The following is a 17,976-nucleotide window of genomic DNA, read 5'->3' on the forward strand; positions in this document are numbered from 1 at the left end:
ACCCTCTTTATCCTTCTGTTTATGGAGGATATTCTCCTATTCTCTTTCTTGCTCTGTCTCACTCTCTCTACTATTATGTTACCTCAGCACTCTCTCTCTCTCTCTCTCAATTCAAATCGTTGGGGCTTTATTGGCATGGTAACAGTGTTAACATTGCCAAAGCAAGTGAAATAAACAATCACAAATGAACAGTTAACATTAAACACATAAAAGAGAAAGACGTTTCAAATGTTACGTTATTAACTATATACAGTGTTGTTACAATGTAGTAGAAGTACAGATGGCAAGGGAAAAGAAATAAACAGATAAATATAGATTTAATTTACTTTGGCATTTGTGCTCCACTAGTCTCCAAAATCCACTGCTTGCCCTTTATTGATCGCAACAGGTCCCAAACTTTGCTGCGATGATTGCAAACTGCGGTATTTCACCTAACACATACGGGAGCTTACTGTCCCCCTGATATTGGCTAATGGCTACTTTCCATGCTGTTGCAAAAAGGTCAATTTTAAATTTTTATGGATATACACTACTGTTCAAAAGTTTGGGGTCACTTAGAAATGTCCTTGTTTTTGAAAGAAAAGCGATTTTTTTCCCCCATTAAAATAACATCAAATTGATCAGAAATATAGTGTAGACATTGTTAATGTTGTAAATGACTTTTGTAGCTGGAAACGGCAGATTTGTTATGGAATATCTACATAGGCGTAAAGAGGCCCATTATCAGCAACCATCACTCCTGTGTTCCAATGACACGCTGTGTTAGCTAATCCAAGTTTATCATTTTAAAAGGCTAATTGATCATTAGAAAACCCTTTTGCAATTATGTTATCACAGCTGAAAACTGTTGTCTTGATTAAAGAAGCAATAAAACTGGCCTTCTTTAGACTAGTTGAGTATCTGGAGCATCAGCATTTGTGGGTTTGATTACAGGCTCAAAATGACCAGAAACAAAGAACTTTCTTCTGAAACTCGTCAGTCTATTCTTGTTCTGAGAAATGAAGGCTATTCCGCCGGCAACACGACCATGAAGAAGCTGCCTGCAGCTCAATCAGCCTGAAAAATTGTATACTGCCTCTAAGCCATAGGCAGCAAGGAGTCACCCAGCGATAAAATGTTTCACAACATATATATATTGCAACAGTTACCATTACTTATCGTTTTGTGGTCCTGTGTGGGTCAGTTAGTAGAGCATGGCGATTGCAATGCCAAGGGTTGCTGGGGCCAGCCATACAACAAATGTATGCACACATGACTATCGCTCTGGGTAAAAAATGTCTATTATTAGTATTATTTTGAACAGGTATGTGTAACTTATTCATACCCAGTGCTGTGTCTTCTAACATTTAAACCTCCCCCCATTCAGATGATGGCCAAGCCCAGCGAGCCAGGGCCGGGGCCGGGTCGGCAGCACGAGAGTCACCCGGAGGAGACAGAAGAGGAGCTAAGGGAGCACCAAGCCCTATGTCCCCAGGACAGAGGCCTCATGTGTGGAGTGACAGTCAAGCAGGAGCCCCCGGACCCCCAGGAAGAGGAGAGGGACCACAGAGATAGGATAGTTGACCAGGAGCTGCTCTTCAGACAGGTACGGGACAGAGAGCAGGAAGAGGAGGGGACACAGAAACACACACACAATCAAACATAAACATATTCATGCATACACACACAAATGCACATACGCACCCACACACATATTCAGGCATACACGCATAAATGCAGACACACAAACACACAAACAGACAGACAGACATACAGACGGACGGACGGACGGAAAAAATGTCATGCATGTAACAGAGTGAGTTGCAAGAGGAGTGCAATGGGTCATTATTAATAACTGTAACTCAAAGAAATGATTAAACATCTGCTTGAGCGTATATCACAAGGCAAATAATACTTTGCTTCTTCAGCACACATTATGCATACATTTAAAAAGCACTTCAGAAAATAATGAAACAAAAGCACGACAGACAGACAGACAGACAGACAGACAGACAGACAGACAGACAGACAGACAGACAGACAGACAGACAGACAGACAGACAGACAGACAGACAGACAGACAGACAGACAGACAGACAGACAGACAGACAGACAGACAGAAACAGACAGAGAAAGATGACTATACACTTGTCATGCTTCGGTGATAGTGAACAGAATGTAGGCTATTTGGGTTTTTAGTCAGTTCACGAAAAACAGACACCCACACATGGCTTACTCTCGCTGCCTGGACACACACACACACACACACACACACACACACACACACACACACACACACACACACACACACACACACACACACACACACACACACACACACACACACACACAGACACACATAGACACACACACACATAGACACACACACAAACACACACACACACACACACACACACACACACACACACACACACACACACACACACACACACACACACACACACACACACACACACACACACACAGACACACACACACAGACACACATAGACACACACACACATAGACACACACACAAACACACACACACACACACACACACACACACACACACACACACACACACACACACACACACACACAGACACACATAGACACACACACAAACACACACACACACACACATAGACACACTATACTCCTACTCACAAAGTGAAATAGCGTGCAGTTTTTTGTTTGAATGGCTGAGGGCAGCCTCACGCCTCCTCTCTACAGCTGAATCTGAGTCTCCCTAGGACCACACACACACATCGCCACTCACACACACACACACACACACACACACACACACACACACACACACACACACACACACACACACACACACACACACACACACACACACACACACACACACACACACACACACACAAGACCATGTCCTCCCTGTCTAACATACAGCCCTGCGGTCAGACCAAATCCAATCAACTGTCCTCCCTGTTGTCATGACGCCCACAAACCCTACATCCCCCGGCAGGAAGTAGAGCACCGGGGGCCCCTGGGAAATGAAGTGTTAGAACAGGAGCAATGCCCAATCGAATCCTGGTCTGTTAGTTACAGTAGTGGCAATTCACTTAGTGGCAGTACAGTTTGCGAATCTGAATCCCAATATGTCCTTATGACAATCACCTATAGCCAGCCCCACCAGTAGTCTTTAATGAGAATTGGGGTGACTATAAATGAGATAATTTGAATACCTGCATACTTACAAAGCATTTGTCTCTGTATCTTTATGCTCCTGAATCAGCTCACACGTCTGATTCACGTCTGTCTGGCTGTGATAATGGAGATGCATCAAGCGCCATCTTCTGGCTACTAAGATATCTTGCAGCAGTTCAACAGATGCACACGATAGCTGAATTTGGAGTGTGTGTGTGTGTGTATGTGTGTGAGAGAGAGCACTTACGTGTGTGTAATATCTCTTTCTCTCTCTCTGCCTCTTGCTGTCTCTCTCTTTCTCTCTGCCTGTCTCTGTCTCTCTTTCTCTCTCTCTGCCTGTCTCTGTCTCTCTTTCCGTCTCTCTGTCTCTCTTTCTCTCTGTTTTGCTTCCTTTCTGTTTATCTTGTTCTCTCTCTCGTTCTGTCTCTGTCTCTCTCTCTGTGAGCAGCAGGATGTGTTGTTGGAGCAGCAGAGAATCCACCAGTTGAGGAACTACCAGGCTTCGATGGAGGCAGCCGGCCTGTCAATCACCTTCCCAGCGCACCGCCCCCTCTCCAGGGCCCAATCATCTCCTGCCTCGGCCTGCTTCCCCCCCATCGTGGTGCAGCAGGAACCACCCACCAAGCCTCGCTTCACCACCGGCAAGCACCCTTGCACCACACACACTAACACACGTGCGCACTCATGCACACAATCACACACACGCTCCAACACTCTATCTCTCTCTAACCTTCAGTCTGCAAGGGCTTAGCTGCCTGTTCTCTTAGATTAATGTGTCCTCTCTCCCTGAAAAATAATCAAGTCCTTGACTCGTTCCCCTCTAAACCACTCTGAGAGCCCCAGTGTCCAGCATACTGATCAGCCATGCAGTGTAGGGTGTGGGTGTCTGTATCTCTGTGTGTGTGTGTGTGTGTGTGTGTGTGTGTGTGTGTGTGTGTGTGTGTGTGTGTGTGTGTGTGTGTGTGTGTGTGTGTGTGTGTGTGTGTGTGTGTGTGTGTGTGTGTGTGTGTGTGTGTTTGAGAGAGAGAGAGAGAAGAAAGAAAGAAAGAAAGAAAGAAAGAAAGAAAGAAAGAAAGAAAGAAAGAAAGAAAGAAAGAAAGAAAGAAAGAAAGAAAGAAAGAAAGAAAGAAAGAAAGAAAGAAAAAGGGAGTGGAAGTGCACTGAGAATCTATGGCCGTGTCCAAAATCTGGCTTGCCTACTACTTACCAAAACGACATACTGTGTACTAAATACTAATCGTACTACATACTATTTAGAACATACTGTTCAGTACAAACGAATGCAGTAAGCATCAAATGTCAAACACACTAGGCTCATCCATACTGAGAATGTGTCATCTAATGCGCGATTGCGTTGACTGCCGCCGTTTGTTCATTTTGGTACAGCACGTCAATTTATCTGATTAATCAGCCATTTTCAAACACACGAGAGTCTGAAAAGACGATTCTCTTCCTCATTAGTGTGCAGCGAATTCTACTAAAATCAAAAGCCAAAATGAGTATGACATCCTGGCATTTAAAGCATACTACGTTTCCAAAATGTCACATAATATAAAACGTTACATTTTCACGTACCCAAAATGCCTAATATTTAGAACGCATGTACGGGTATTCGGACACGGTTATTGTCTCCCAAACAGTCTCCTAAAATAGTTTTTCCTAACTCTGTGTGTGTTCCCATCACCCTCCAGGACTGGTGTATGACACGTTGATGCAGAAGCACCAGTGTATGTGTGGCAACACCAACACACACCCAGAGCACGCCGGACGCATCCAGAGCATCTGGTCTCGACTACAAGAGACAGGACTGAGGGGCAAGTGTGAGGTACGGGGACCATCACCAAAGCTCATCTCTTGGATATGTATCAATAATCTATACTGACACACACACACACACACACACACACACACACACACACATTGTTTGACTCACTTAAGCACTGACCTACAAGCAGAGGTTATATTGAGGCCTGCTCTGTGTTTTCACCCATACAGTCTTTTCAGATTAGTGCAGAGACTAAGGGGGGAAATCCAATTTAGAGTATAAATTCTGTCAGAGTAACTGAGGAAGCTTGTTCGCCGTCCTATCTCAATAGTAGAATGTGGCTTCCTTTTCCCATCTAACCTAGACTACTGATATGGACCCATTATTCCACTTTCAGAGCGGCACCATTTCTGACCAGGAGGGGGCAGTGTTAAACCATGCTGCCCGACCTCCCCATTGACAAAACACCCCACAGCAAGTTGCCCATAAGCACAGATCTAGGATCAGCTAACCCTTGCCAAATCCTAACCTTAACCATGTGGCAGAAAAAAATCTAAACTGACCTTAGATCATTGTTTAGCTTAGGGCCTTGTTTTGAAGTATTAGGTTGTTTTGAAGTGTGCTGGCAGAGATAAAAAGCTTATAGTGGGTCTTATCATGCCCTGCACCTGTTCTGTGACAATCCACATACACGCACTCATGCATGCGCACACACAATTACCACACACACATGCACACACACACACATTTTCTCAGCAAGAGACATTCTTTTCTCTTCATCCGAGAGGTCTAAAAACAGCCTAATGGTTCCTAAATGGGGATAATCTTTCCTGTGTGTGTGTGTGTGTGTGTGTGTGTGTGTGTGTGTGTGTGTGTCTTTATCTTTAATTTAAAGACCCTTGCTCCCTTCGGTCTCAACGTAGACTATGATCTGAAGCCATTCTTGTGATTCTTGTGATTTTGCTATTCATTGAAAGTGTTTGTAGGCCTATGTAGCCAAATTGTATCTATGACCGTATGCTATCCATTCATTTTTTTTTATACGTTCTATTTATATAAGTAAATTAACCAATGATTTCAAGCCACACCCGGCCATGATTACAGACCCCTGCGCGTGTCCTTTGACACTATATAAACTAGTGACCCGCAGTGTTTGTCATTATACCCTGATGAAGACAGCTTGTCTGTCGAAACGCCGGTTATTCAGTTATTGCATCTGAGCTCCTAGAGTGTGCGGGTCTCCTGTGTCTGATCTCTCCCGCGTCTCACTCGTTCATTGTGTCATCGCTATGCTTGGTTGCACAGCTGCCTGTCTGTCTTTCCCGAATGGCACAAACAGAAATAATATCAACAAATAAACAAGCAAACAAATTCCACCCCCAGACTTCCTCTCCTGTCTCTTTCTCTCTCTCTCTCTCTCTCTCTCTCTCTCTCTCTCTCTCTCTCTCTCTCTCTCTCTCTCTCTCTCTCTCTCTCTCTCTCTCTCTCTCTCTCTCTCTCTCTCTCACACACACCCCCTTTAGGACCTCATTTACGACCTCCACTGTTACTAATTGGAGATTCCTGGTTGCAGGTGTTACCCTGCTGCCCCCTGTCCCTCCTTCACTCCCTCCTTTTCATCCTTCCATCCCTCCATCCTTTCCATCCCTCTTGTCCGTCAAAAGCTCACGTGGCCCTTGGGGATTAGTAAAGTAGCGGTACATTATAACAAATGGGTACACAGTTACAGATTCTGGTGTCATAGTAAGTGTTACCAGGCCCTGTAGCCCCCAGTTCCACTCCTATTCCCCAGGCGCTATCATTTGTTGACTTCTGTAACCGTAAAAGCCTTGGTTTCATGCATGTTAACATCAGAAGCCTCCTCTCTAAGTTAGTTTTTTTCACTGCTTTAGCACACTCCGCCAACCCGGATGTCCTAGCCGTGTCTGAATCCTGGCTTAGGAAGGCCACCAAAAATTCTGAAATTTCCATCCCCAACTACAACATTTTCCGCCAAGATAGAACTGCCAAAGGGGGTGGAGTTGCAATCTACTGCAGAGATAGCCTGCAGAGTTCTGTCCAGGTCTGTTCCCAAACAGTTCGAGCTTCTACTTTAAAAATCCACCTTTCCAGAAATAAGTCTCTCAATGTTGCCGCTTGTTATAGACCCCTCTCAGCCACCAGCTGTGCCCTGGACACCATATGTGAATTAATTGCACCCCATTTATCTTCAGAGTTTGTACTGTTAGGTGACCTAAACTGGGATATGCTTAACACCCCAGTCGTCCTACAATATAAGCTAGATGCCCTCAATCTCACACAAATTATCAAGGAACCTACCAGGTACAACCCTAAATCCGTAAACACGGCACCCTCATAGATTTCATCCTGACCAACCTGCCCTCTCAATACACCTCTGCTGTCTTCAACCAGGTCCTCAGCGATCACTGCCTCATTGCCTGCGTCCGTAATGGGTCTGCGGTCAAACGACCACCCCTCATCACTGTCAAACACTCCCTAAAACATTCAGCAAGCAGGTCTTTCTAATCGACCTGGCCTGGGTATCCTGGAAGAATATTGACCTCATTCCGTCAGTAGAGGATGCCTGGTTATTCTTTCAAAGTGATTTCCTCACCATCTTAAATAAGCATGCCCCATTCAAAAAATGTAGAACTGAGAACAGATATAGCCCTTGGTTCACTCCAGACTTGACTGCCCTTGACCAGCACAAAAACATCCTGTGGCGTACTGCATTAGCATCAAATAGCCCACACGATATGCAACTTTTCAGGGAAGTTAGGAACAAATATACACAGGTAGTTAGGGAAGCAAAGGCTAGCTTTTTCAAACAGAAATTTGCATCCTGTAGCACAAACTCCAAAAAGTTCTGGGACACTGTAAAGTCCACGGAGAATAAGAGCACCTCCTCCCAGCTGCCCACTGCACTGAGGCTAGGAAACACTGTCACCACCGATAAATCTACGATAATCAAGAATTTCAATTAGCATTTTTCTATGGCTGGCCATGCTTTCCACCTGGCTACCCTTACCCTTGTCAACAGCTCTGCACCCCCCACAGCAACTTGCCCAAGCCTCCCACATTTCTCCTTCACCCAAATCCAGACAGCTTATGTTCTGAAAGAGCTGCAAAGTATGGACCCCTACAAATCAACTGAGCTAGACAATCTGGACCCTTTCTTTCTAAAATTATCTGTGGCTATTCTTGCAACCCCTATTACTAGCCTGTTCAACCTCTCTTTCATATTGTCTGAGATCCCTAAAGATTGGAAATCTGCTGCGGTCATCTCCCTCTTCAAAGGGGGAGACACTCTAGACCCAAACTGTTACAGACCTATATCTATCATACCCTGCCTTTCTAAAGTCTTCGAAAGCCAAGTTAACAAACAGATCACCGACCATTTCAAATCCCACCGTACCTTCTCTGCTATGCAATCTGGTTTCCGAGCTGGTCATGAGTGCACCTCAGCCATGCTCAAGGTCCTAAACGATATCATAACCACCATCGATAAAAGACAATACTGTGCAGCCATCTTCATTGACCTGGCCAAGGCTTTCGACTCAGTCAATCACCACATTCTTATCGGCAGACTGAACAGTCTTGGTTTCTCAAATGACTGCACGGTTCACCAACTACTTCTCTGATAGAGTTCAGTGTGTTGTCCGGTGTGTTTTCCGGACCTCTGGCAGTCTCTATGGGGGTGCCACAGGGTTCAATTCTCGGGCCGACTCTTTTCTCTGTATACATCAATGATGTCGCTCTTGCTGCTGGTGATTCTCTGATCCACCTCTACGCAGACGAGACCATTCTGTATACTTCTGGCCCTTCTTTGGACACTGTGTTAACAACCTCCAGACGAGCTTCAATGCCATACAACACTCCTTCAGTGGCCTGCAACTGCTATTAAATGCAAGTAAAACTTAATACATGCTCTTCAACCAATCGCTGCCCGCACCCGCCCGGACCGTCTAGCATCAGTACTCTGGACGGTTCTGACTTAGAATATGTGGACAACTACAAATACCTAGGTGTCTGGTTAGACTGTAAACTCTCCTTCGAGACTCACATTAAGCATCTCAAATCCAAAATTAAATCTAGAATCGGCTTCCTATTTCGCAACAAAGCATCCTTCACTCATGCTGCCAAACATACCCTCGTAAAACTGACTATCCTACCAATCCTTGACTTTGGCGATGTCATTTACAAAATAGCCTCCAACACTCTACTCAGCAAATTGGATGCAGACTATCACAGTGCCATCTGTTTTGTCACCAAAGCCCCATATACTACCCACCACTGCGACCTGTATGCTCTTGTTGGCTGGCCCTCGCTTCATATTCGTCGCCAAAACCACTGGTTCTAGGTTATCTATAAGTCTTTGCTAGGTAAAGCCCCGTCTTATCTCAGCTCACTGGTCACCATAGCAGCACCCACCCGTAGCACGCGCTCCAGCAAGTATATTTCACTGGTCGTCCCCAAAGCCAACTCCTCCTTTGGCCGCCTTTCCTTCCAGTACTCTGCTGCCAGTGACTGGAACGAATTGCAAAAATCACTGAAGCTGGAGTCTTATATCTCCGTCACTAACTTTAAGCATCAGCTGTCAGAGCAGTTTACCGATCATTGCACCTATACACAGCCCATCTGTAAATAGCCCACCCAACTACCTCATCCCCATATTTTTTTTTTCTTCTCCTTTGCACCCCAGTATCTCAACTTGCACATTAATCTTCTGCACATCTATCACTCCAGTGTTTAATTGCTAAATTGTAATAATTTTGCCACTATGGCCTATCTATTGCCTTACCTCCCTAATCTTACTACATTTGCACACACTGTATATAGATTTTTATATTGTGTTATTGACTGTACGTTTGTTTATCCCATGTGTAACTCTGTGTTGTTTGTGTCACACTGCTTTGCTTTATCTTGGCCAGGTCACAGTTGTAAACGAACTGGCCTACCTGGTTAAATAAAGGGGAAAGAAATACAAATAAAATGAAAATAAAATTTACCAACTCTCTTTCTTTCTCTCGCCCCTCCCCCTTCTCTGCAGTGTATACGGGGGCGGAAAGCCTCACTGGAAGAACTGCAGACGGTTCACTCTGAGGCCCACATCCTTCTGTATGGAACCAACCCACTTCGGCAGAAGCTAGACAGTACGTTCTACACCAGGAGTGCTATTCTAGGATCTGTCCATATAATCCTATTCCTTGTGATCTAAAAGGAAAAACTGGTGCTAGATCAGCATTCCTGAGACCCTTTGTGGATATGGGCCCAGACCCAACTGGTTGTTGCTTTGTACACTAAACAGGATCCGTTGTGTAGATGCTCATGGTATATTGTGCAGGGCGAATCCCTGCTTCCACTGAAGTCAAATTTTTCACCTAGTCTTCTACTGACATCAATGCATGTCAGAAGTTCAGATTGACCCATATATCTACAAAGTAAATGAACAAGATTGCCTAAAGTATGACAGTGTTACGACAATAATACAATAACCGCTCTCTCCCTCCTCTTACACCTCGGCTGTCTATTATTACAGGGCAAAGCTGGTCTAATGATAGAGTTCCTCTACCAGACCATGATCAACTTTATTATCTACATTATTGCCTTCTGTGTTGACCAAAGCAGGGACACTCAGTACATCTCCAAACAGATTGTTTTGTTTACCTGAACAACAGCCTTTTTATTTGTTTTGGTTCTATTCTTGTTTTTTTCTTGTCAGATTTGGAACTTGTAGAACTTGTTCAAATCTACCTCTAAGCTGTTGGCCCAGCTGTTCGCCACCTCTCTGCCAATAATGAACACGCATGCACACAAGCACACACACACCATTTTCCATGACATCACCCCTCCTTGTTTACTCCCTCCCAAAGTTTACTGATCCATCACCTAAAGATTTCCTCTCGGTTGGGAGAGTGAGAGAGACTGACTTTTTGGCTCAAACATCTCACTATGACCGCTCTGGCTTTCATAGCTGAGTTAGCCTCTTAGCCAGCAGTGCCTGTGGAGTAAGGTAGTCATTAAATTTGTGGACTTTTTTGGACCAGAGGCTCTCAACCTTTTTTGGTTACTGTACCACCAAGTACATTTTGCTCTGCCCGGAGTACCCCTGAAGGACAACCTCATGTGCATTTTACCAGTAAGACTCATGAAAACAGTACCCCCTGTGGATAGGCCAAGTACCCCCAGGGGAACCACTGTTTTGGACTGTGTTCAACTGTGTGTGATTATGTTGTATATTCTGTCTTGCATCAATGGTGTGTGTGTGTGTGTGTGTGTGTGTGTGTGTGTGTGGTGTGTGTGTGTGTGTGTGTGTGTGTGTGTGTGTGTGTGTGTGTGTGTGTGTGTGGGGGTGTGATGAGTCAATCTAGGAGCGTCTGCTATATGAATTCATATTAATGCAGTGTTACGATCAACTCAGGGCCCACTAAGAAGAGTGAACGTTAACCTAGACACATTTTAAATTACACTCAATTATACTCAATTATACTGGACTAATCCTAATACACATACACCGGTGTAGCATATATTCTCAAATCATGCAGGGTGTTGTATTAAGGGTGTGGGGTTTCCACTTGACGATGTTTTGCTAGAATTTGTACCGGTCAAGATGAATTTATATCTCAAGGTGGGATATAATGTCTAACTTAGTCATCTTGCAGGCGCTTCTTGTCTGGAGGGACTAGAATATTTTCTTATTTGCATACTGCATGACAAGGTGGTTGGACAACTCTTAGGTTATGTTACGGTATGTTACTTCATATTCACAACTATGGTATACAGTACTGTCACAGAAACAATGGATAAGTGGGATGAAGGGGTGAGCGAGGGAGGGATGTCAAGAGGGGTACTGAATGAAGAAGAAAGTGAAAGGAGGGAAGAAATGTTTGACAAAATCAAGTTGTTTACACTAAGAGAGAGAGGTTCGTCATTTTTTCCACCACAATTAAAATGGCATCTGTGTATTCTCTCCTCTGTGGAATTTCACATGGTCAGAGTCTGGAGTTCAGAGGTCAAGGCACCTGCTGAATGTCCTGGGTGTCCATGAGTATTCTGGCGGTCCCCTCTAACCTCTCTCTCTCTCCCTCTTTTTCTCTCTCTCTTTCTCAGGTTCAGTGACTCCCATGTTTGTGAGGCTGCCATGTGGAGGGGTGGGGGTAAGTCACTCTCTTCTACTTCTTTACTTCTACTCCCCTGTATAAATAATGTTGCTATTTGTTCTCCCACCACACACACACGCACGCACACCACCCTGGAGCACCAGAGGCAACCAAAACTGTTGCTCTGCTTTCTGTCGAGTGGGTAATTGTGACCAGATGTTTTCTATAAACATGCTGTGTGCTGTAGAGTGTGTGTGGGTGGGGGGTGCACTGCCTGTGTATTGTGTGTTCAGAGGGACACTTAGGGAGGGGGGGGGGTGACAATGGTGTCTGTGTGTGTGTGGGGATGCACGTGCATGCACATGTGTCCACTTCAGTGTGCTTGTGAAAGTAAAGGTATTATATGTGTTCGAGAGTGTGTGTGTGCGTATTGGAGTGAGTGGGTGAACTCAGGTTACGTGTGTTTGTCGATCCCTAGGTCAATATGTTGGTCTGACTTTCCATCCCCCTCTCTCTCACTTTTTCTCTCTCCCTTGCTCTTTACCCCCCCTCACACCCACCCCCTCACTCCTTATCCACAATTCTCTTCTCCCCACTCTGTCTCTCCCCCACTGCTCTCTCCTTGTCTCTCCCCCACCGCTCTCTCCCTGTCTCTCCCCCACCGCTCTCTCCCTGTCTCTCCCTTCCCCTGTCCACCCCCCTCTCTCGGGGGTAGCTAGCTGGGTCTGTTACGGTGCCTGCTGCCGTTGGTAGGAAACAGAAGGGGCTCTGCTCTGTTTTATGGAAATGGGACAAAATTGTTGTCTTCCTGTAGTCCCAGCACAGCGCCTCCGCTCATCATATTACCCTGTCAGCCTGAGCAGAACGAACCACTCTTTCATTCCAACACGCTCCCCCCTCTCTTTGGTCTCTGGTCTCTCGCTTTTCCCTCTCTTTTATCCCCCTATTGCTCTTGGTGCTACTGGCGTGCGTCTTTCACTTCTTCTTACTCAGTCTTACTCTCAAAAGTCGCTTTTGTCAGGACTACTCTACTTTTCCAACGTGACGCTTTCTTCTCTGTTAGCGACTGGAACTGCTGACATACTTTGGCAGTGTCCCTCCCTCGCTCACTATTCTCTTTTACTTTCTTACACACTCCTCAGTTTGTCCCTCTGCCACGTTGTCCCATTTCTTCTTCTTTGTTTTTTTGTTTTGCTCGCTCACTTTATTACTCAATAACTTGATCACTCTTTTCCTTGATCACTCACTCACTCACTCACTCACTCACTCACTCACTCACTCACTCACTCACTCACTCACTCACTCACTCACTCACTCACTCACTCACTCACTCACTCACTCACTCACTCACTCACTCACTCACTTCTCTGGTGCAGCCATCACTCTTCAGTCAACTCACCCTCCCTCTCCCCCATCGTCCCTCTCTTCCCCTCGCATCTCCATTCCCCCCAGTCTTCTTTTTTATCATAAATGCACCACAGACCCGTCATTCGTGACAAAGTCCTTCTTGGCGCGACTTGAAAAGGCCCACGTTTTCCTTTTTTTTTTCTTCTCTCGCCTTGAGCGTTCATGCAACTGAAAGCCAAATGCAGCAGGCAGGGATCGCCACAGTCAATGTGTGCTGAGTCTGTCGGAGACCCCAAGGTTCACAGAAACCCTGCAGGTCCCCACACACTCCCTCTTTCTCTCTCCTCCTCTCTCTTTCCCTTCTGCCAGGTGTTTCCTTCTCTTAAGATTATTCCGTCTCGGAATTCAGTTGGTCATCCCAGGTGTCTGTGTATGCGTCTGTGTGTGTGTGTGTGTATGTGTGTGACTTCAAGTTGATTGCAGGGTCAACGAGGAGTTAAGAGTATCTCTGCTAAGTGTGTTACAGCGGTGTGTAGATTTTAGAGCTGTGTGTAGTGTTTGTGCAACCGTATGTGGAGTATGGACTAGTGGTGTGTAGTGCGTGGAGGTGTAGAGATGTATGAAGTGTGTGCGTGTGTGCATGTTTTACTATACTTGTGGGTACTAGAAGTCCTCACAAGAATAGTAAACCAACAAAAATTCGGACATTTTGCCTGTCCTCACTTATAAAAAGGCTATTTCAGGGGTTAGGTTTAGGGTTAGAATTAGGGTTAGAGATTAAGACGATGGTTAGGTTTAGGGTTAGGGGTTAGGGAAAATAGGATTTGTGTGTGTGAGAGAGATTGGGGCCACTGGGCAAGCGTGTGTCAGCATAATCAGCCCTGACTGAAGAATGCCTGGCCTCTCTCATTGACCACATAGGGAAACACACACACACACACACACACACACACACACACACACACACACACACACACACACACACACACACACACACACACACACACACACACACAACAGCAAGACTAGTCAGCTCCAACCCATCCCCCATCTCTCTCCATGTCTTCATCCCCTTGGTACTCGCTTGGCTCAGTATTGACGCTCCATGTCTGTGAATATACAGTAAGCCATCTCCCCGAACTCCTCCCCTTTAAAATCACACCTCTAATAGCATCCCCCATGGGACCCCAGTAGAAGCACATTCAAAGACTCTCTTGGCGGACAGACGTGTGAAGAGCAAAGTATCTTCCCCTGCCCTTTGGATTGACGTGTGTGTGTGTGGTGTGTGTGTGTGTGTGTGTGTGTGTGTGTGTGTGTGTGTGTGTGTGTGTGTGTGTGTGTGTGTGTGTGTGTGTGTGTGTGTGTGTGTGTGTGTGTGTGTCTCGAACGGGAGTCATTCACGTCAGTTGGATAGACCCGTAACTCACACTGAGGGTCTCTTTACTACTGCCTCTTTTTTCTCAGCAATCAGGTCCCTTTTTTCCTTCCCTCTGTGCAAGCTGTGATACAATAGATTTGTAACACTGTGTGTGAGTGTGGTTAGGGGCTTTGCACTGTAGCTTGTGTACTCATACCCCCTTTCGCTCTCTCTACATCTGGAAGGGTTGCGAGGACAGATTGTACCACAACAATCCTGGTCCAACATTGTCCCATTGTATTATTTAACCTGTTTTATATTGTACATTACACATGTACAATTTATATACAATCTATACTGTTTATATTGTCCCATTGTATTATACATTTAGGCTATACACAAACATTAAGAACACCTTCCTAATATTGAGTTGCACCCCCGTTTGCCCTCAGAACAGCCATAATTCGTCGAGGTATGGACTCCACAAGGTGTCGAAAGCGTTCCACAGGGATGCTGGCCCATGTTGACTCCAATGCATCCCACAGTTGTGTCAAGTTGGCTGGATGTCCTTTGGGTGGTGGACCTTTCTTGATACACAGAAAACTGTTGAGTGTGAAAAACCCAGCAGCGTTCCAGTTCTTGACAATCATTTTGCCTAGCACCTATTACCATACCCCGTTCAAAGCACAAAAATATTTTGTCTTGCCCATTCACCATCTGAATGGCACACATACACAATACATGTCTCAATTATCTCAAGGCTTTAAAATCCTTCTTTAACCTGTCTCCTTCCCTTCATCTACACTGATAGAAGTGTATATAACAAGTAACATCAATAAGGGATCATAGCTTTCACCTGGATTCACCTGGTCAGTCTATGACATGGAAGAGCAGGTGTTCAAAATGTGTTGTACCCTCAGTGCATATTTAAGCAATAATGCACGAGGAGGTGTGGTATATGGCCAATATACCAGGGCTACGGGATGTTCTTAAGCACGACGCAACGCGGAGTGCCTGGATACATCCCTTAGCCATGGAATATTGGTCATGTACCACAAACTCCTGAGGTGCCTTATTGCTATTATAAACAGGTTACCAACATAATTAGAGCAGTAAAAATAAAAATAAATGTTTTGTCATACCCATGGTATACGGCTGTCAGCCAATCAGTATTCAGGGCTCGAACTACCCAGTTTATAATGTGCATTATATAAATGTGCATTTGTGCTTGTGCTCACAGGTGGACAGCGACACCATTTGGAACGAGGTCCACTCGTCCAGCGCTGCTCGTCTAGCTGTGGGCTCCGTCGTGGAGCTGTGCTTCAAAGTGGCGGCTGCAGAGCTCAAGGTTAGCCTCATGTCCCTCGTCACCATGTGTTTGTCTATGCGTCTGTCTGTATGCCTATTACCAATGATAATGCCATCTCGCAACTGATGCTAAATGCTAATGCTAGCACCATCTCAGGTGAACAGGTGGCAGAGTGGAGCATTGATAATTAGACCGTATTAGCAGTGATAATGCTAGCCCCACTCAAGTGAATAAAAGGGCTTGTGTATCTTCATTAATATAGCCTTGTTAGCCGTACTCACTCTTAACACCTACAGACTCTGTAGGAATGCCCCCCACTGCAAAGCTTTCAGACAGACACCCCCGCCTGCCTTCCTGTGTCTGTGGCCGTGCTGGGTTATCACTTGAACCCTGCTGGTGACCTAGCGCATGGGCACCACTAAGTGGCTAACAGTCCCTGCTAACACACAAATTTAACTTGGCAAGTCAGTTAAGAACAAATTCTTATTTACCATGACGGCCTACACCGGCCAAACCTGGACGACACTGGGACTCTGAATCACAGCCGGTTGTGATACAGCCTGGATTCAAACCAGGGTGTCGGTAGTGACGCCTCTAGCACTGAGATGCAGTGCCTTAGACTGCTGCGCCACTCGGGACCCTGCACACCGGATCAGAGCGGAGCTGGCTAATGGAGACTAATGACGATTCTTCTCAGAGCCGTTAGTATAGCATGCTAAATTACTAACACTCACATGGAGTTTCTGCTAGGACTTATGGCTTCAACAAGCACTTTCACTCTCATTGTTATAGTAGAGTTGAAAGCATGATCTATTGTTATTCGAAGGTTGTTGTTAGGAGTGTATCAGTTGAAATGAGTATGTATGCCATCTAGTGAACAACACTTGTTATTGTTACTGAGATGAGGGTTTGATTAATTTACTTGTTTGATTCATTCACTGACTTGTTTGTTCATCCATTCATCTATTTATCAATCATCCCAATGGATGAATCGAGGAGATGGTCTCTCTATCTAGGAATAAAGACCTGAAATAATCATGAACATTCCTGCACTCTACATAGGGGTTAGAGGTCACAGGAAGTTATCAACTTGACGCTTAACACCATCTTAGCATACACACACACACGCAACCCCAGGGGGTGGGGGGGGACGACAGACTCTAACATCACCTGCAACCCCCCTGGCCTGTCCGAGTCAGCATTCCATCAGCATCTTCAGCGTTTTTAAATCACACACTCTCGCTCTCACACATACAGCTCTTTGAAAGCGGCCCCTATCATCAGACAGGATCTTAGTCCCTCCTCTCCCTCTGCTAGAATAATATCCTCTGTGGACAGGCGAGGTGGAGTGCAGTAATCTACAGCAGCTGCCTCAACATCATTAGACTGGACTACAGGGACACAGGTCCCCTCACCATGTCCCTGCATACCACAGTCAGTCACGGCCCCCAAACATTGGGGTCCCCATATTACACAAGGACCCTGAACAGTTGGCGCGGGAGTGGCGGAGTCCCCTAGGTCCCCACATTAACACAGCATCCATGTCTCGCACTGCTACTCCCAGCTGACAGCCACACGTGTGTGTGTGTGTGTGTGTGTGTGTGTGTGTGTGTGTGTGTGTGTGTGTGTGTGTGTGTGTGCGTGCGCGCGGTGGCAGGGGTTGTGTCTGTGTCATCAGCAGTGTCTGACCCTCCGCCCTGTCAATGGCAAAACAATTAACTGTGAGCCATAGTGGGATTTAAGGTCAGAGAGGAAGAAAACTAAATATTGCATGGAGAAACTGGAATGCGTGCATGCGTGTGTGTGTGCACGGGTTGGTGTGCATATATATATATATATATATATATATATATATATATGTGTGTGTGTGTGTGTGTGTGTAAGTGGTTTTTTTCGTGTGTGCGTTTTTGGGGTTACGCGTTTATTTGAGTATGAGTGT

General features: G+C 45.5%; 1 protein-coding gene across 4 annotated transcripts in view; it reads left to right on the forward strand.

Annotated features, from left to right (window-relative positions):
- LOC106586120 (histone deacetylase 4) overlaps positions 1 to 17,976 on the forward strand; it is a 134,719-nt gene that overhangs the window by 81,617 nt on the left and 35,126 nt on the right. For all 4 annotated transcript variants that reach the window (XM_014173000.3, XM_082968866.1, XM_082968865.1 and 1 more), the window contains exons 11-16: positions 1,367 to 1,585; positions 3,608 to 3,800; positions 4,851 to 4,984; positions 9,975 to 10,077; positions 12,035 to 12,081; positions 15,969 to 16,076. In XM_014173000.3, the coding sequence (XP_014028475.1) occupies positions 1,367 to 1,585; positions 3,608 to 3,800; positions 4,851 to 4,984; positions 9,975 to 10,077; positions 12,035 to 12,081; positions 15,969 to 16,076 (804 nt within the window). The remainder of the gene's footprint in view (positions 1 to 1,366; positions 1,586 to 3,607; positions 3,801 to 4,850; positions 4,985 to 9,974; positions 10,078 to 12,034; positions 12,082 to 15,968; positions 16,077 to 17,976) is intronic.

This window comes from Salmo salar, chromosome 25, assembly GCF_965601325.2.
Source record: "Salmo salar chromosome 25, fSalSal1, whole genome shotgun sequence".
NCBI classification, from domain to species: Eukaryota; Metazoa; Chordata; class Actinopteri; order Salmoniformes; family Salmonidae; genus Salmo; species Salmo salar.